Source organism: Monodelphis domestica, chromosome X, assembly GCF_027887165.1.
Source record: "Monodelphis domestica isolate mMonDom1 chromosome X, mMonDom1.pri, whole genome shotgun sequence".
Lineage (NCBI taxonomy): Eukaryota > Metazoa > Chordata > Mammalia > Didelphimorphia > Didelphidae > Monodelphis > Monodelphis domestica.
Window position 1 is genome coordinate 46,778,265 of NC_077235.1, and position 20,256 is coordinate 46,798,520.

A 20,256-nucleotide genomic window follows, 5' to 3' on the forward strand; every position below is an offset into this window, starting at 1 on the left:
TCAATTAATCAATCAAAAAGCATTTATTAAGTGCCTACTATGTGCCTTGTAAGGACCCTGAGCCAGGAGCTGGCAATACAAAGACAAAGAATGAAACAATCCCTTCTCTGAATGGGAAAGAAAAGTACTTACATATATAAATACATACAGCATAAATATAAAAGGAAGAAACACAAATATCACCAACAAAGCAGGTAAACACACCCAAATGCTCAAAATCAGGAAAGTCTTAGGGAAGCTTGGAGATTGCAGAGGGATTCTAGAAGGGAGAGACTCAAGGCAAGGAGGTCAATGTGGAGGCCACTGCAATAATCTAGGCAAGAAGTGATGAGGGCCTGTACTAAATAGAGTGGGAGTGAGCTGTATGACTGAAGACAATGGGCTAGAGGTAAGACACTGTAGATGTGGAAATGGCAAGACTGGTCAAGTGACCAGCCATGGAGGGTGAGGGAGACTGAGGAATACAGGATGGTATTGAGGTGGTGGGCCTGGGCAACTAACTGCAAACATGGTGGGACCTTTAGTAGACAAGCGTGTAAAAGAAGTGAGTTTGGGGGGGAAACATGTACAAACATGCATGCATGCACATACATGCACACACACACACACACACCCACACCTGTGTAAGGATTATTTATGCCTGACTTTTAGTTGCAGGCCAATTTTCATGAGCCATTCAGAACATGCTAGCTCCTAAGGGACCTGAAGGATAAGCCTCCACTGGCTGGCTATTTGGTCAGGGAAGGAAAGAGGAGCCTTAGATGCCTGATTCAGGGGTTGGGTGGCTCAGCACTCTCATTCTTACAAATAAGAGCTCCTAAAACTCAGTGAGAAATCTGAACTCTCAGGGCTCAATTCTTGACCAGTGCCCTCCAGCCCCAGCTCCAGTTGCTATTTACTGCTATTCTCCTTCATTAGTGTACAGCTGACTAAATTGGGATGTGAGGTATAAATGTTAAAAAGTCTTCTGGGGATAAGGGAAAAACCATGAAATGCACACCTCATTTTTAAAAAATCACATTTAAAGTTTATAGTCTCATTCTGGGGAAAAAGTGGAATTTCTTTACATGGCAAGTATGACCAGAGCACATATTTTTTATTGGCAAGAAAAACTAAATTCTAAGGAATTTCTCAACTTTGGCTTGAAAAAGGATTGTTCCATCAAAAACATCTGGAAAATACCATTCCCATCATCTGTTTTGCAGCCACGTTAAGGGTTTTGTCGCTGTAAACAATCTACCTTCTGTACCACTTGTACCTCCTGTGGGTTGCTTGGGCTAAGGTGGGCACTTAATGGGCATGATTAGGCCCAGTTTCTAAGGGCACACAGGCTTAGTTCAATAGATTTACTTGGGTCAAAGGCATGGGGCATCCATACACACAAGCACCACAGCACTCCATAGGGGGGCACCTTTCCCCCAATCTCCACAAGCCCAGCTACAGTAGGAAACCCCCACTTAGCCAGTTCCTGGCAATCTTGGCCTAAATCCTGCCAAGAACCAGGAAGTAAACAAAAAGGTCCTGGAGTTTGGGCCATAACTCAAAGCCAGGGAACTAAAGCCCTTTTACTGTACTCGGCAGGAGAGGCCCTCATGCCTTTATTCAGAGAGACTGACTCTGAATTTACATGTAATTCTAACAACCTCAGGGAAGGGATTTTTTCAGGCCATAGCAGATTAAAAGCAATACATAAGAAAAGGGAGAGGGGGTGGGGAGCTGTCAGAAGCAGACCCACCCAACAAGCAAAATCACCCAAATAAATGGCCACAGGTCACACCATGAGGACTCCAAATTGAGAAGAAAAGGTTAAACATTTCTTTCCACTTCAGAACCATTTCTGTCCAAAAATAATGTCTTGGTGTTTTCAGCTCAGATCTATCTGCATGTGTCACAAGGATTTGGTTTTTCCTTCTTTTTCAGTGGGAGCAGAGTGGAGAGGGTATGTGGGAGGAAGAGAGAGAAGATGGATTTTTTGTTCATTGAAAAATACATATTTAAAGGATATATCACCCCACCCACCCCCAAAAACATCTCCTTGTTTTGAAGGATGTTTTAGATACCTAGAAAATCCACTTTTGGATAATGCTTCATTTCTAGGTACTGGGGGGGGGGGGTTAGTTACTGTATCTGCACTGATAAATTCTGCAAAACACGAGACTACCAAACTCAGCAAATAATAGGGAACAGCTAAAAAATGTCTTCAATGAAGAAGGATCGATACTCACCAAATACTGTTCAGAATGAAAAAGAGTTGAATAAAAATACAGCCAAAGGGTAAAATGCCGCCCATGATGATGCCAGGAAAGGGCCTGGTAAAGAAAGACTGCTTAGGGATCTGCCGGGGAATCTGATTCGTACGAACTGGGTGCTCGATGGGCTTAAAGAGAAAAACCAGCATGAGATGAAATGAAGAAAACATTGTACAGAGAGAATCAGCATATAGAGTCCTGGAACATATGAATTCCCAGCCACCAAGTACTTAGCTACTCTAGCTCCCTTTCTTGCAAACAGGATCTAAGCTGGGCCAATTATAGCCACTTGGCCATCCTAGTCAGATCTTACTCATTCACCATTGCCCAACCTCAGTGGGTCTGTCAGTAACCTATCACAACAGGCCAAAGTCCATACTGGCCAAGGGTTCTTCTTTAGAAATAATCTTCCCTTGCTATCCAGATGGTACAAGGTATGATCTGCTCTCTTCTATCCTCCTGCTGGGTTATAGGCCCACCTGAATGTTAGCTTTCCTGAGTTTTCCCCAGCAGCCTCTGGCTATTTCTTTCTATAATTCTTTAGTGTTCTGGCTGCATTTGTGCCTTTGGTCTCCCTGCTCTCTTTTCTCATCTGTGGGATCAGCTAACCACAAGCCCATAAACCTTTTGCATGGCCGCTTCTCCTTGGCTCCTGTCCTTGGCCCATTTGCCCACTGTATACGTCTATTGCATTCCTGGGCTGGTAGGAATCAGTTTTCCTACAATATGTTTTCTTAATTTTGCCACATCAGAAGGAAGATTCTAGAATTCCATAGCTTGGGAAACACATTAACATGTTTGGAAAAACATAAACATTAACAACTATCTTTGATGAAATAAAAGTATTTCTTCAAAACATTTCCAAATTAATTGCTGAAGAGAATTACCAAAGGCAGCAATTTTTTCTATTGTAGATATATATATAGAAAAGATTGAGGGCCAAACTTAGAGTCAGCAAGATCTGAGCAAGTCACTCAATCACTTAATCTCTCTCAGTACCTTGGGCCAGTGGTCTCCATCAAATATCTCTGGATCAGTACAAAATTGTTTAGCATGAACTACTACGCATATGCTGACTTATTTCTAAATTCTACACCTATACCACTATACTAACAATGAGGAACATTACAACACATGCAAAAGTAGACATTTTTAAAGTCTGAGATAAAGATGAAATCATTTGATCTGAGTGTCAGTAGGGAGCCACTTGAGTTAACTGAGGAGGGCAATGACAAGGTCAGGACTCTGAGGTAGTGAAATCACTCCAGCAGCTGAATGGAGGATGGACTGGAGTGGGGAAAGACTGGAGGCAGAGAGAGCAGTTACTTCAAAGGTTCTTGTAATGGGACAGAATTAGGGTGGATGGTTGATGGAATGGATTGGTGATGTGAAGTGTTGAGGATGTCCAGTTATGGCACTGGGCATATGGTGATATTCTCACCAGAAACAGGACGTTTTGGAAAGAGGAGTTGCTGAGCAGCAAAAGGGAGGGGGTGCAGGGGGTGGGCCGGGAGGATAATCACATATCATACATGACTGTTACTCACTCCCACCAAAAACATCCAAAACAAAAAAATTCCAAAAGGTAGGAAGAAGTGTAGGGGCTTACTCACTAGCAACTGGCCAGCAGAGATAGCTACTGAGGGACGGGTATCTACTCTAGTCCTCATGTGACTGGTCCTGTCCAATTCCTGAAGGGTGGTTATATAGCAGACAAGCCCAAAATCAACTGTGGAACTTGGGGGCATGGGGGGAAATGGTGGGATAGGACCTTTCTTCTTATCTTCCCACTGATTAATTATATATTCCCTAGAGGTCAAACCACCAATTCCTTGGGGGATCTCCAGAACTTCCCACTCAGGAGAACATGGTTCTATGCAAATCATTAAGGCTCTTAAAGATAGAAAAAAGATGCTGATCTACAGCAGTGGAGTCCCTACACTGATGAGATCATGAGCATCTAGAGACCCCCAAAAGCTTCAGCTAGCAAACATCTACCCTCAAGTCCTCTTGCAATGCCTCTCTGTGGTGTGGAGGTGACCCTGTGTTCCAAAACATTAGGCCATCAGAGAACAAGCCCTGGCAAGAAAAGCTCTGCCTATAAGCTGGGCAATGGACCATATGTCTTTCATCAGAGAACCAGCCTAGCTAAACTGAGAGGCTCATCAGTAGAATGATGATGAAGTTTTTCAGCCACAGCCACTCATGAAGACTGTCGCCTAGAGTGGAGAGAGGAGGCGGGGATGGACCTGCAGCAGTAGCATAACCCCAGGGAACACCTGGCATGCAGCCGCCGCAGTGGCAGTGAAGGCCCGGATACTGGGAGGATGCTGGGAGGACTGCAGGAGCTGCAGTATGTCAATAAAGAAAGACTTGGGATGCTATTTAAGGTCAGGTGAATATTGCCCAAGTTTACCTTTTCTTTGAATCCAAAATATGCACCAATAAATGTTAAGGGAACCGAAACGCCGAACCACAATGCAAGGATGGCCACCAGAGTACCAAAGGGAATTGCAGCTGATGATCCTTTCACCCAAAGAATAATATTCATAATGAAGAAATCGGCAAAGACTATGCTGGGGGGAAAAAGTTAAACAGATAAGGATCATAAAAAAGGAGTTTCAGAAAAACATCAGACATACTTGATAAAAATGCTAAAGCTGCTTTTGGTAGGAAGGAGATAAGAAGTAGTAGTGGGAGCAAGGTCACACTTTCAACTGGAATTAAATCAAACCCTGCCAATTAACCACATGATCAAGACTTAAATTCGGTTAATTTACAGTGAGAAGTGTCATCTTGCAAGGTCTTTTTAATTTGAATGAAGACAAAGAAAAGAATAGAAAAGAAATACCAAATGGGAAAATAAAATCCAAAATCTGGACATGGAGAGAACCAAAAAGATCCTCTAATCTAGTTGTCTGCCTTTGGTTAGCTCAGAGTCAAGTAAGTAAGAAGTCAAACAGTTGGGAATTACGACCAGTTAAAGAGGGCAGCTGCCATGCCATCCAGAATAGTGCAATCCATAGTTCTTTTTTCAGGCAGACAGAATGTAGCTTGATTTTTGAAATACAAAGTGTTTACAGTGAAGGGAGTTCATTTAACGGCCCTTTTCTCCCAAAAGACCAATAAAATTCCTTCCAACAAATACCAAATTCTACCTCATTGATCCTGAAGAAACTCCAATTTTCTCTGAGTTTTCTTAGTCATTTCTTATGACTCACCTTGCTTCTTACCATAGTAAGTGACCTCATGGCTATAGCTGCCTAGAACCTGCACAGTTACAGTTGATGCTCCTGTTGGACTACAGGCTATTTATCATAAAGAAGAAAAATCTGGTCTTCCTTTATTCTCCTTTCAGTATGGACTTTAAGCCAACTCACAGAAACACTTGATTTAGAATTCCCAAATGCCTTAATGGCCAAGCCATTGTACTAGAGCCAGGAAGGCTTTAGCAACTATGAACTTGGATCAAGGAAGGAGGAAGATAGAATAGAAATGGAATGAAAACTAAGAGTCAAGAGATCAGGGTTCAAATCGATGCTCTGACACTTGATGATCCATAACCATCACCTTGGTTTCTTCATCTGTAAAAGGAGAATAACCCTCACACTGGCTACATGTCAGGGCTGTTGTGAAGATAGCACTCATAACATTTGTTTAAAGATATTATATTCTTGAAGTGCTCCTTATTATCTTTCCCCCATAACATTTTTATTCCATTTGAATAAGTTTATTTAGTCAATTTAGAACATTATTTCTTGGTTACAATAATCACATTATTTCCCTCCCCTCCTCCCACCCTTCCCACAGCCAATGCACAATTTCATTGGGTATTACTTGTGTCCTTGATCAGAACCTGTTTCCATGTTGTTGATGTTTGCACTAGGATGTTCATTTAGAGTCATATCTCCCTCGACCCATGTATTCAAACAGTTGTTTTCCTTTGGTGTTTTAACTCCCACAGTTTTTCCTCTGAATGTGGACAGTGTTCTTTCTCGTAGATCCCCCCAAGTTGTTCAGGATCACTGCATTGCCACTAATGGAGAAGTCCATTATATTCGATTGTTCCACAGTGGATCAGTCTCTGTGTACAATGTTCTCCTGGTTCTGCTCCTTTCACTCTGCATCACTTCCTGGAGGTTGTTCCAATCCCCCCACAACATTTTTGAGGGGGGTGGTACTCTCCAGGGATAGTGTGTGGTAAAAGGGGAAAAAGTGCTCAAAAGATTCAAATCTCAGGGACTTAATTTCTTCCCCTGTCAAATGAGTGGGTTGAATAGCATGACCTCTGAGGTCTATTCCAGCTCTAGGTTCAGAATCCTGTCCATGACCTTAGACAGGTCATTTCATCTTATCTGAGCCTCAGTTTCCTCCTTTGTCAAATGAAGTGGCTGGAACGGATTTTGAGATCCAATCTAGTTCTAGATCTATAAACCTGTGTGTACCCAAGGGCAGGTACTCTACCTCCATGTGCCTCAGTTCTTCCCTCCTGTTCATCATCTCACACCATTAAGATATCCTTCCTCCAAATATTCTCTGAAAAGAGCAGAACTTCTGCTGGCCAGGGCCAACCGTCTACTAACCAACCCTTGATGTCATCCCCTCCTGGCATATTCAGCAGATTGCCTCTTTTGGGTTTCTGACTCCTCATCTAAGCTTTGATTTCTTTCTACCTTCCTCACCAGTTATGATCTTGTATCTCTCCTCTCCTCCCACCATTCTAGTTCCCCCAGGCACAGACCTCAGCATCTAGCCCAACTCCTCACAAACGCAATTGGTTGTAAATTTTGTCATCCTGTTTTCACATCATCTTTCACCTACATGGCCTTCTCTCAGTTACACACCGACAGGTACTTCAGGCCCTCATCTCCTCACTACTGCAATAGATTCATAGTTAATTGGTCTCATCTTAAGTTTCCTCTTTCCAATTCATCTTCCACTCAGCTGCCAAAGTGATTTTCCTAAGTCTATTGATGTTATACACACCCTCCTCAATAAACTTCAGTGGTTCCCTATTACCCACAAGATCAGATCCACAATCTGCTGTTTGGCACTGAAAACCCTTCACAATGTGATCCCCTGCTACTATTCCAGTCCTCTTACACTTCCCACGAGCCCCATCACACACCCTACAATCCAGCTATTCTTCCAATTAGACAGCCCATATCCTATCTCTGCACCTTTGTGTGGGTTGTTCTCTCCACCTGAAATTCATTCTCTCTCTCTCCCTCTCCCTCTCCCTCTCCCTCTCCCTCTCCCTCTCCCTCTCCCTCTCCCTCTCCCTCTCCCTCTCTCTCTCTCTCTCTCTCTCTCTCTCTCTCTCCTATCCAACATCATTTCTCTGGCATCTTTCCAGACATAGTTCAAATCCCACTTCCTGCAGGACATTTTCTGGCTCTGCTCATCCACTAAGACTTTCCCATCTGAGATGACCTTTCATCCACTCTGTATACATCTTGTCTGTACCCTGTTACTGATGTGTTGTCTCCCCCATTAAAATGTAAGTGCCTAATTTAAAAAAATGTAAGTGCCTTGTGGGCCAGGGTTGTTTTTGCCTTTCCTTGAGGCTAGAGTACTTAGCACAGTACCTGGCACACAGGAAGCCCAAATGACTCACTTGGTTTCATGGGACAGTTGAAAGTACTCTTTTGGTCATCATTCTCTCATCTCAATACCATGGGTCTTGTCTCTCCTGTAATACAACTTTGCTCTTTTCCTGAGTTAAGCCCTCAGATTTTATTTATACTTTTTCCATTCTTTTCACCGGATCTTTACCATAGGCCAACTCTTTCTATTTCTTGAAATCTTTTCATCAGAACACTCCTTTCTCACCAGTCTTACATCCTTGGAAAGAGGAACACTGTCTCTAATTCCTGTGTTCACTTTATCACCATTGAGAAACATCTAGGGAACATCTCTCTGGGGTGCAGCCCATACTATGGACTAGGACTTTGCAAGGAGTTTAGGAAAGAGGATCCTGGGAGTCCAGACCTAGGACTAGAACAGGGGAGCCTTCAAGACCAGACAGACCCTCTCTTTCATTTGATAGAAGGAAACTGAGGCCTAGTCAGGGGAAAGGACTCACTCAAGGTCACACAAAAAATCCTAGATCAAGAGCTAGAACATCAGAGGCCATTAGGCACACCCCCTCATTTGAAAGATGAGGAAACTGAAGTCCAAGGAAATGAGGTCAGTTCAAGGTTACACAGGGAGTATGTGACAAAAAAGTAGAATCTTGAACCCAGGTTTTCTGACACCGGAGCCAAGAATCTTTTCACTGGACCAAGCTTCATCAGCTTAACATATGTTAAGCGTCACACAAGACTTAGGGATAATAAGGGACAAAGGAGTTGAGAAAGATGAAGTAATCAGGAAGACTGACATGGAGGTGGTTTTATCTGAGGAGACAGAGATGGAAGTATGCATGCCCTTGTTCAAACACCCAGGAAGACCAGTGTGGTTGGTGTGAAGGGCTCATGGACTAGAACATTGGGAAAGAAGATTGGAAAATTGAACTGGGACCAAATGATGTGGACCTTGCATGTCAAAACTAAAGAAATCTGCCATTTATTTTCTAGGTAATGGAAAGCCCCCTGAAGGTTTTAGACTAGGCACTCTGATAGAGTAGAAAGGGATGAAAACACAAGACTCAAACTCAAGATTTGGGTTTCAGTGCTGCTTCTTATTGCAGAAGCAAAGGATCATGGAACTAGACTGGAAAGGATCCTAGGTCATCGAGACCAAAGCCTTCATTTTACAGAGGAGAAACTAAGACCCAAGGTAGGGACAAGACTGGCCCAAGATCATACAACTAGTAAGTGCTTGAAGCTGGAGTCAAACCCTGATCTCTTTCTGGCTCTGAGTCCTCCACTGTCTCCTCACAATCCTTGTATACTTGGCAAGGTCACTTAAAGCTTCTCAGCCTCAGCTTTCCCATTTAATAAAGAGGCACAAACTATACCTACCCTATCTACTGCATAGGATTGCTGTGAGGGTCCCCTGTCAAAAGCACTAACCTAGTGCTCACTAAGACAGGCATGGGAGAAGATGAGTCTGGCAGCAGGTTCAAGTTTAAATCAGAGTTCTCATCACTGCCAGATGCAGTGGGATGGACATCCTGAAAGTCAGGGTTGAGAACAGAGCCTCTCCCAGAGGCAAGAGCCTAGCAAAGTGCAAGGCCCTGGCTGTGGCCAAAAGGTCAGAGGCTTGCAAAGAACACAGCCCTGGTCATTGAATCCCCAAAGTGCACAAGTTAACAACTACCACATTTTAACAAATGCTTTTCATATGTGATGCCCAGGGTCCCTTCCTCTGAGAAGGCAAGCCTGGTGGGGGCTTATGTACTTCAGCTCCTTATTGCTTTCTTCCAGTTCTCTCTTCTCCTTTCCTTTGTTTCAGGGGCTGAAATGACTATCCCCATTCCCCAGGGTTTGCTATATCCACATTGACACTTGTAGAAGTGCACGTTTCATTTGTGCTCTACCTATTACACCTTCCCTTCATGAACATTCCTCCACGTGTCCACTCCTTTTCTTTCTATCACACATAAAACAGTCTCTTCTCAGACTACACTCAACTTCTTTCTACAGCTTTCCATTCTCTGCTCTCTTTTACTTCCTTCCCCAGCTACCACCAGAAATCTACCTTCTCTTTTCTCTTCCCATTAACTCCCAAGCCCCTCTTGTAGGCCTTCTTCTCCCACTGGGCCACATCCTCTACTTCCACCTGGCTGCATCCCAGAGATACACATTCACTGGGATGATCTGGGGCCCTTGAGGCCAGGCTGGCTGTGCCAATCTCCCTCATATCTTGTCAGATTGTAGTTGGTTTGAATCTGAACCCCCTTTTCCACAGAGAAAATGAGATATACTCTCTGTCCTGTGGGAGGTGCCAAGTAGGCCCTCTGTCCACAGCCTCTCTGCTGGACTGCTTTTTTTCTATTTCTATGTAGACACACAACTACAAAGATCACCTGAGGATAACATAATGGACATGATTCCTTTCTGTCTTGAAATAACAGGCACTGAGCAGGTACATAAGCCTATGCCCTTGCCAGAGTAATATTTTACATTTCTACTTAAAAGGAAACTGAGGCCAAAGAGTCTAAGCAAGTTAAATCCAATATGACACAGTGTCACAAATGGGATGGTCACTTGGGCTCCTCCTGAACTCAAGTCCATTCTTCTTTCCTCCATACTACAGGCCATGACCCTATTAATGGGGCTCTGAGAAATCTCTGAGAAAATTGGATGAAAAAACAAGGTTCACCAGATTTTTTTGGTCTAGTATTTGGTCCCCAAATAATGGGAAAGCAATTGGCTCTAAAGCCTTGATGTAGTAGGCAAAAAGAACACATGGGCCTCTTAGGTGGGCGGTAGGAGGAGGGCTGTCTCCCTTTGGAAGTCTTCAAGCAGAGGCTACATTAGCCCCTTGTCAGCTGTGCTATAATGGGACTTCCTTTCAAGTATGGGTTGGATTTGATGGCCACTGAGGTGAGGGCCTTGCCAACTCTAAGATTCTGGGAGTAAGGAGCAGCTAGGTGGCTCAGTGGATAGAGCACCTAGCCCAAGTCTGGAAACTTCCTCTTCCAGTGTTCAAATCCAGCCTCAGACCCTAGCTATATGACTTTGGGTAGAGTTAAATGACTCACCCAGAGACTGATGGGTTACAGTATAGCTTTATGGTGTTAGGGCCTGGACTTGTTTGAAAGGACCAGTTTTCCATGTCTGTCCAGGGTTTTAGTTCACAAGGGCTCCACAACACTGACTCAAGGAGAGGAAATAAATGACCATCAAAATGCTGGGGTCAGAGGCAGCTAGGTGGCTCAATGAATTGAGAACCAGGAATCCTGGGTTCAAATTAGATACTTCCTAGCTGTGTGACCCCAGGCAAATCACTTAACTCCCACAGCCTAGCCCTTGCTGCTCTTCTTTCTTAGAACCAATATGGAAAGTAAGGGATGTTTTTTAAGTTGTGGTCAAGTCAAAAGCCCTCTCAGAATTGTACAGTGTACCTCACCCCCAATTTCTCATCCTTAAAGGGGGGGGTACTGTTCAGCAGGCAATGGGTAAAAAGCAGCAAGTGGATGGATGTGTCCCAGAACATCAGATAAAGGGAATGTGCTCTGTGTGGCAGCCCAAGGGGCTCCCAAGTGGGGGGGGGAGGGCTCAGCTTAGAGGAGCTATAAGAGAAGGCCTAATCTATGCCTGGGCAGGAAAAGCCACTATGGAGGAGGAAAGAAACCTTACAGGAGGTGACCTGTCAACTGACAAGTGCCAAGGGTAGGCTCCCAGCCTGGAAGAAACTGGAGACAAAGAGACGAAGGTTCCTTTGTCCTAAGGTAAGGACAGCCATACCTGGACCCTCCCTTGCTTGTGTTCCTCAGAGACTGAATTGGGAAAAATTCTCATTCTTCTGAGCACTATCACTGCCTCTACATCCATCCCCCAAGTCACCTTCTTGAAATAAAAAAGAGTAAAGTAGGTTATGATCAGGGCCGGCCTGTTAGGCCTGATGGGACTTCAGACATCCCCTCACCTCCTTGACTTAACAGTTTCATGTGACTGGGTTTCAGTCTAAGTGCCATCAGCCAGTCAACAGAAGCACTGCTTTGCTCTCAAGCTTGTCCTTTGAGATTGCATCAGACAGTAGCTATAGTACAGGAATTGGACTCAGGAATCCTGGGTTCCATGTGGTCTAGCCCCAATCACCTAACATCACTGAACCTCAGTTTCTTCATCTGTGAAATGGAACTGATAATTTCTGCCCCAACTGCTTCATAGAGTTACGAGGAATCACAAATGAAAGAAGAGCGTCCTAAATTTTTGTAAAGGGCTTCCACTGACACGTAGGACAGTGGCCAGAATAGGGGATGGCTGCAGTGCACAGTGCACTATTATTACAGGCCCCTTACAGGTTTGCAGGCTGAGCCTTCCATAAAAACGTGCACTCTCTGGGAGCATGGATCATGTCTCTGTCTTTTTTGGTAGGCTCAGGGCTTAGCACCATGCCTGGTTCATCCGCTGTTGCCATTATTGTTCAGTCACATCCAACTGACTCTTCATGACCCAATTATGAGATTTGGAGGGGGGGGCAAAAATCCTAAAATGGTTTGCCATTATTGCCTTTTCCAGCTCACTTTACAGATGAGGAAACTGAGGCAAATAGGGTTTAGTGATTTGTCTAGGGTAATAAAGCTAGTGTCTAAGGCTGGATTTGAACTCATCTTCCTGACTCCCAGACAGGCACTCTAGTCACTGGGCAATCTAGCTGCCCAACTCATAGTGAGAGCTTTGTAAATGCTTGCTGATTGACTGGATCACATCACTGAAGAGAGGGAGGACAGATGTAGTTGAGTAGTGAGGATGTCCTAATCTTCTGTGGATCTGCCATGCTTGCTGCCCCATGCTCTATAGAAACTCTTCTCTCCAAGGTTATCAAAGAACTGAATGAGGGGCTAAGCCTCAGCAACCTTAAACTACTATTATATCACCATCTCTTCTTGGCTTAACACAATGACCTTTTTCAGCATCATCCTTTTGGATCTCTCCATAGCTCTGGCCATTAATCCCAATCCTGCTCTCTTGAGCAATTCTGTCTTGCTGTCCAAGGACCCAGCATCCTCCCAACTGCCCAGTTCCAAAAGCTCCTGGATTTCTCACTCCATCACACCATACAGCCACCCAAAGTCTCTGGCATCCAAGCCTTGAGTTCCCCACACAAGTCAAAGGTGAGTAAAATGAAGGAGCTGAGCATCATCCCCAGGCTGTAGTCTGGCTGAACAGGAGAATTGTGGGAAGGGAGGAGAGCTAGATACAGGATGGAAGCTGAGGAGGAAAGCAGAAAGCCAGAGGGAGATTAGAGAATTTGGATCCCACTGTGGGCTGGAATCTGCTCTAAATGCTGAGAAGGGATAGGATCAAGGGTGTGGAGAGAGGAATTAGTCTTGACAAGCAGAGGGGCTACCCCTTCATCAGAGACAGGAGACAAAGAGAGAGTGGTTTGGGGGAGTGGAGGATGTTAGAGTGATGTGAAATCTGGATTAGGGCACAAGAGGGCACTCTAGGCAAACGGCCTCAGGTTTGTCGGTGAAGGAAGATGCATGGTCATCAGAGGATGGGGTGGGGGTTGGGGGAAATGCCCTGAGAGTCTTGAGGAGAGGCCAGGTTAGGGAGGGCTTTCTAGTTGTAATAGGGAGCCACTAGTTTCTTTGGGAGGAAGGGTGGTGACAGTCAAACCCATGCTTTTCCAAAATTACTTTGGCAGCTGAATGGAAGCTAGATTAGAATGGGGGAAAGACTTGAAAACAGGAGTTCAAGTCTGTGAGTCAATGAGCATTTATTAAGCACCCACTACATGCTGGGCAGTGTGCCAAGCACTGGCTTTTAGGACAGTTCAGGTGAGAGGGTAATGAGAGCCAGTACCAGGGTGGGGGTAGTGTCAGAGAAGAAAAGGGGGCAGATAGGAAAAATGTTGGGAAGGTAGAAACAACCAAATCGGCAACAGACTGGACGTGTAGAGTGAGAGTGAGGAGTCCAGAATGATACCAAGACGGCAAACGCAGGTGACTGGGAAGGTGGTGGTGATGCCCTTGACCACAAAGGCAGAGTTTGGGAGAGGATGGCTTGGAGAAAAAAGATAATGAGCTCTCTTTTGTACATACCGTGTTTGAGATGCTTTCAGGACACCCAGCTTGAAATAGGTAGTTGGTGATGTGGGACTTGAGGTCAGAAGAAAATATTGTATTGGTTGGTATCTCCAACACTCACTTAGGATAGTACTTGGCACTGAGTGGGCAGAGAACTACTTGCTGACTGGCTGATTGGCTTCTGACCATATTCTTTCTTCCTTCTAGCATGATTTCAATTATCATCTGTATCCAGATGAGTTCCAGATCCACAGGCCTAACCCCTTCCTGACTGCCTGCTTGATATTACCTTGATATTCTACTGGCATTTCGAGCTCTATGTCATCTTTCCTCCTAAAACCCTCACTTCAACCAAGTTGTGTATTTCTCTCCTGGCTTCCCAGCTTCACAAAGTCAGTCAGTCATCTTTGACAGTTCCCTGTTTCTTGTTCTCCAGAATCAGTCAGTGATTCCACGCCCATACCATCTCTCAGAACCATCCCCTTTTCTGGACTCACAGTGCATCTGCTTTTGCTCAGGGTCTTAGCACCTCTCTTCTGACCTACTCTAACAGCTTGCACCTTAGCCTCTGTGCCTACTTCCAGAGTCTCCCCTCCACACAGTGGCCAAAGAAATTGTCCTCTGACTACATCACTTCCTCTGCTCCAAAGTCTTGGAAGAACCTCAGTGGTTCCTTCCTCACCATCTCTGGGATAAAAAAGAAACTTCTCAGCATGCTGTCCACATGATGCCTGCAATCTATCTTCCCAGACTTCTTCCTACACAAGCTGGCTGTGCTTCCCATATTCCTTCTCATGGCTACCTTACATTCCTTTGCTTCCTTCAAGGTTCAAGTCTCCTCCTCCACTAAGCCTCCCCTGATCCTCTGACTTGTTGGTGTCCTCTCTCTCCCAAGCCCTATGCATTGACTTATCTGTACCCATGATACACCTCCTCAGCGACAAGAACATAGCTTGGCAGCAGGCATTTTTTTGCCTCCCCAGACATACCACAGAAATTCCAGGACATTTCTTCTCATTTGGCCTTGCTCTGAGGTAAAACAGGTGATCAGCATTCTCCTTAAAAGAACAATAACAAAGTGCTAACCATTTCTGGGAAGGAGGAGGGAAGAGAAGGAGGGAGACATTTTGGACCTTATAACTTCAGAAAATGTGTGTAGAAAATTGTTATTACAAGTAATTGGTAAAATGAAATATCTCAAAACAACAACAACAAAAGTTCTTTCTCTACCCCAAGTACAAGGCAGCAACATAGCATAGTGAATAGAGTGCCAGGCCTGGAGTCAAGAGTTAAAATCTGGCCTCAGATAATTCGCAACTATGTGACCCTGGGCGAGTCACTTTACCCTGTTTGCCTCAGCTTCCTCATCTGTAAAATGGGATGGAAAAGGAAATGGTAAACCACTCTAGTATCTTTACCAAGAAAACCCAAAATGGGAACACCAGAAGTTGGACACAACTGAAAAGTACTGAACAACAACAGCCTAAGTTCATAAATCCTCTGGGTCAAATCATTCTATTTCCTTTAGCTTGACCCCATATTACCTGGTTTCTAGTCCCTTTCCATGGTGTAGAGTGGCTAGAGAGTTGGCTTTGGTTCCTGCCTCTGATACATCCTAACTGTGTGACCCTGGGCAAGTCACCTAACCTCCTCAGTATTCCTAAGAACTCTCTAAGGCTCTAAGTCACCAAGAAAAGGCACACACTGGGCAGCTCAGTGGCTCAGTGGATGGAGAACCAGGCCTGGGGACTGATAGTCTTGGGTTCAAATCTGACCTCAGATACTTCCTAGCTATGTGACCTTAGGAAAACCATTTAATCCCAGTTACCTAGCCTTAAGACAAAAGGTAAGGGTTTAAAAAGAAAAGAAAAAATAGTGTGAGGGAGGTCACTCAGGTAGCACACACTAGATAAGAGTACCAGGTCTGGAGTCAAAAGAATCTGGATTCAATTCTGGCCTCAGACACTGCCTAGCTGTGTGACCCTGGGCAAGTCACTTACCCTTGATTGCCTATCCCTTACCACTCTTTATGTCTTAGAATTGATTCTAAGAAAGGGTTAAAAAAAGAGAATAGTGTCAACTTTTTCCATCATCGAGTGCAGGATAATTGTGGGATTTATGATCAGTTTGGAAGCTCATCAAGGGCAACATCTTCTCACTCAATAGAATGAAAAAGAGAGTTTTTCTCATGGTGGGATCCCTACATGTTCATTCTAGTTTACCTGAAAAGAGTTAGGGAACAGAAACAGATGCCTGTAGCCTGCATGACTCCCTCAGAGTTCCTTCTCCCCACAAAAAGAGTTCTTGCCAAAGGGCACACTATCTTGCTGAAATTGCCACTACTCAAGTCCCTGGATTCTACCCCACACTCCGTAAGCCAACTCAATGGAACAAGAGGCCACAAAACAAGAGCCAGAGTCTTCTAAATCCTTTATGGCAAAACAGACTCTTGGCTTTGCCTAGCAAGACCATCTGCATTTAGTTGAGTCACACCAATCTGGCATGAAACCTCTCCACAACTGGCTCCTCTAATTATCAGTGAAACCAAATTCTTCCTTCCTCACAGTAGAATGCCATCCGCAAAGAAGGGGGGAGAATCTGTTTTGGTACAAGTTGAAGTGTAACCTGAGAAGGGCTGCTATTAAAAAGCAAAAGCCTTTTAAAAACACATAACAGAATTTGGTATTTAAGAGATCATCAATTTGTTACTGGAGTAGGAAGAGCTGGATTTTAGGCTTCTGCCACTTATCAGCTCTGTAAACTCCAGGGGCTCAGTTTCCTTCTCTGTAAAATAGGAGAGTTGGACTAGCTGACCTCAGAGATCCCTTCCAGGTCTTGATCTAGAATGCTTCATGTCAGCCTAGGCCAGTCATCTCATTTCCCTGAGCCTCAGTTTTCGTCCTCTGTAAAATGAAGGGGTTAGATTCTATGGCCTCTGAGATCTATTCCAGCTCTACCTAGAATGCTAAGTGTGACCCTGAGCAAGTTACTTCATTTCCCTGGGCCTGTTTCCTGTTCTATAAAATGCAACAGCTTGGATTAGATGGCCCCTGAGGGCCCTTGCTTGGCTAAAGTCATTTTTCCATGACAGCTACAGGAATGAGCAAAGACGGGCAGAAATCGTGCTCCAATTCCACAATAGCTTACAGGGGCAGTGGTCCCTGCTTTGCCTTTCCAATGTGATGCAGAAGGCATCCAAGAGTTTCTGAAACTTCCCAAATGACAACCACACACTCGCTGTGGCCAATAACTCTTTTTCCTAGAGGCAAGATATTCAATATACAGAAAAATGAAGAGAACATGGAAATAACAGAAAGAGCTACTTGGAGAACACGGTGGCAATTAATCACTTCACTGCTTCCTCATTATTATCTATAATGATTTCTCCAAGGCAAAATACCCCCAAAAAGGATAAATTTCAAAAGATGGCACCTCCAATACTAACCCAGGGCATAACAGTGCTGTCAGCAAAACATTCGTCTTCCACTTTTCACCTCGAAATGCTGAGGAAGAAATTGAAAAAGTCATCATTACTCAAGAAACCTGATTAAGCGATTTTTCCAATATTTTATAGTGACAAAGGTACCATTTCATTCCTATAGCTAGGTCACAATTCCCCTATTGACTTATCATTTGAAAAATGCTATTTTAAGGCCCTTTAATCCCGACACTGAACACATCAAGAAAGTCGAATAAGAACCATGGCTATACTTACTCTTATACATCTTAGCAGACACATAGCCAGCAGGCGTTCCCAGCAGGACCCACAGTATGACTGCACAGGTCATTAATGCACCTCTATTGGCAGGTGAAAGAAACCCAAGGCAAGCTAAGACTAAAGGCATGAAAAAAGAAAATTCAGCCAGCGAAAATAATCACTTTGCAATTACACAGTGCTTTATAGCAAATTAAGGGTAACTCGATTAGGATTTCACATTATAAGCAGCAGCTACAAAGGATATTCTCAGGGGGCCAATGAGTGAGTAGTACTTCAAACAAATTATAATAATTTAACTCACCTCTCATGATTTTGGGGGGGAAAGAAAAGTATGATTTTTTTTTAAAAAGCAAGTGAGGCAACTTTGGAAACTGAATGAGTTTCAAAGTGACTGAAAATACTTTCTCAGCGTCATCCTCAACAAGTAACATAAACTCCAGTGAGAGTTTGTTCTTCTCAAAAAGTTAAAACAGAAATGGAGACATGAGGAAAAGAGGGGAAAATGAATGTAGTAATAATGATGACAAAAAACCCAAGAGATCCTCTTTGGATCAGAGGAATCAACAAGTCTAAGCAACAATAACTAGGATCTCAAAGAAGGCAAAGAGGAGCAAAAGAAGGGGGGGAGTCAGAAGTGGGGGCATTTCCCTTTTTTGTATTCATTTCCAATATAGTCCTCTACAAAAATGGCAAGCTTCTCTTTGGGCTGAGGAATTAGGGTGTTTCAAGATCTTCCACCAATTCCATGCCCATTACAGAGTTCATTCTGCTGAGATCTAAAAGGATTAAAAGAGTTAAAGTAAGAATTTATGGAAAACATACAGCTACATTTAGCTAAGCCTAACCATCAATATTTTTAGTTTAATAATAAGCAAATGAAATGAAAAATATATCACAAGAAATGTTTCAGCAGTTTTTACATCATTACAGGTATCTTAACTGCATCCAAGTCATATAGGCTTCATTTTTTAAAAAGGACTCATTTATTATATTGCTTGTCTTTTCAATGGGTATATAAGGACCTTGAGAGAGGCTGAAGATAGATAAGAAAAAATTAAATTTAAGAAGGTAAAAAGGAGTCACTTAATCACTGTATTTTTTAAACATCTCATTGGGTACTTTTAAAGTTGAATTATACCATTTTATCTCATTTATTTCACATTTATAGCATTTTCCATAAGAAAAGATCACTGAAGCATTTTTTAAATAAAGACAAGGAAGGACAGAAGGAAATACAAACAAGCCTGGCAATATGGAAAGTTAACATGTTGAATTTATCATATGCTATTTTTTTAAAAAAGCAAACTTTTATAGAATGGAAATGTGTGATTTAACACAAAGATCTCTTTTTCTGTTCTCCTCAGTATTTGAAAATGGTCTCTCTTTTTCTGAGGATGTTTGTTAAATTTGGAAAACAAAAATGCTTTTAAGTAAATCATTTTCTGAGGAAGGAAAGAGGGGATTGATTTTCCACCATGGAGATTTGGGAGCTGTGACAAAAAGACTCCAGTTTTTGACACTGTTTCTAAGAAACTCAACTTCCAAATGCTACTCACATAATGTAATAAAGGTCATAATGAAAATTTGTGTTCCTTGACCCAGGAACACAGCCAGCAGCATTGCCTTCTTTGGAGGCCTGAAGACATCTCCATGAACCAACTTCCAGCCAAACTCTTCTTGGGCATCTTCCTATACACGTGAGAGAAAATGTCTTTGATAATTATACAAGTTCCTGCCTCAGAAATTTGGCATGCATTCGATCCTGAAAATTATGTGAAACAAAATCTTCCTCCAAAGACAGATAAACTGGAAACAAGGGCCTCATTAGCCATAAAATTAGTGATGGAAAGGGTCCAAAATTATCTCTGAGAGCATTTCTCTAATTTTACAGATAAAGAAACTAAGGCCCTTGGGTGTTGGGAGGGAGGTGACTTGCCCAAGGTTATATAGCCAAGATGAGACAAGAACCCTGGGCTCCAGACTTCCACTACAACAAACGTGTGGTCTGTCATAATGCTCTTCCACTAGAGAACTTGGCAACAATCTTGAATGCTAGGTAGGGCACATTAACTAAACAAAGCCTAGCATAACAATTTTGTTTTTCAGATGAGTTGCAACCCGTTGTGTGCTATAATGACATACTAGGGGAATTAAAGGTAACAACACATCTGTTCCCCCCACTGATCCTTTTTAAAATTAAATTTAGAGATTTTTTTCAATTAACAAGAATCTATTTTCTCTGCCTCCTACCTCTCCAACCCCACCCTCCATCCTAATTGAACAAAAGAAAAAGAAAACCTTTATAACAAATGTACATAATTAAGTGAAGCAAATTCCCACACTGTCCATGTCCAAAAATCTCTGCCTCAGGAGTCCGGAGGTGGGCAGCTTGCTACAGCCCACAAATGAAAAATCTAAGACTCCACAGGTAATTACAAGAGTCAAAAATTGAAAACAGGAGCTTATTTCAATGGAATCGAATACCCAGGGCTCTGCAAAACTGAGTTTGCTCAAATAAACCAAGCATTCTTAACTGAGATATTTCTGTAGAGCAATATTCTTTCATCTGCCCATGACCTACGACCCTATGAAAACCAAACCCACCAAGAAGTTGCTTCTATATAATCAAGTCTCTATGTGTC

General features: G+C 43.2%; 1 protein-coding gene across 2 annotated transcripts in view; it reads right to left on the reverse strand.

The window, feature by feature from the left end:
- The window catches only part of LOC100010349 (transmembrane 9 superfamily member 2-like), an 88,133-nt gene that overhangs the window by 13,671 nt on the left and 54,206 nt on the right, over positions 1-20,256 (reverse strand). Inside the window, exons 10-14 of one of the 2 annotated variants that reach the window (XM_001363320.5) lie at positions 19,171-19,303; positions 17,612-17,731; positions 17,342-17,399; positions 4,666-4,825; positions 2,226-2,377 (exon numbers count right to left, since the gene is read on the reverse strand). In XM_001363320.5, the coding sequence (XP_001363357.1) occupies positions 2,226-2,377; positions 4,666-4,825; positions 17,342-17,399; positions 17,612-17,731; positions 19,171-19,303 (623 nt within the window). The remainder of the gene's footprint in view (positions 1-2,225; positions 2,378-4,665; positions 4,826-17,341; positions 17,400-17,611; positions 17,732-19,170; positions 19,304-20,256) is intronic. The other variant, XM_056809379.1, reaches the window with a different exon arrangement.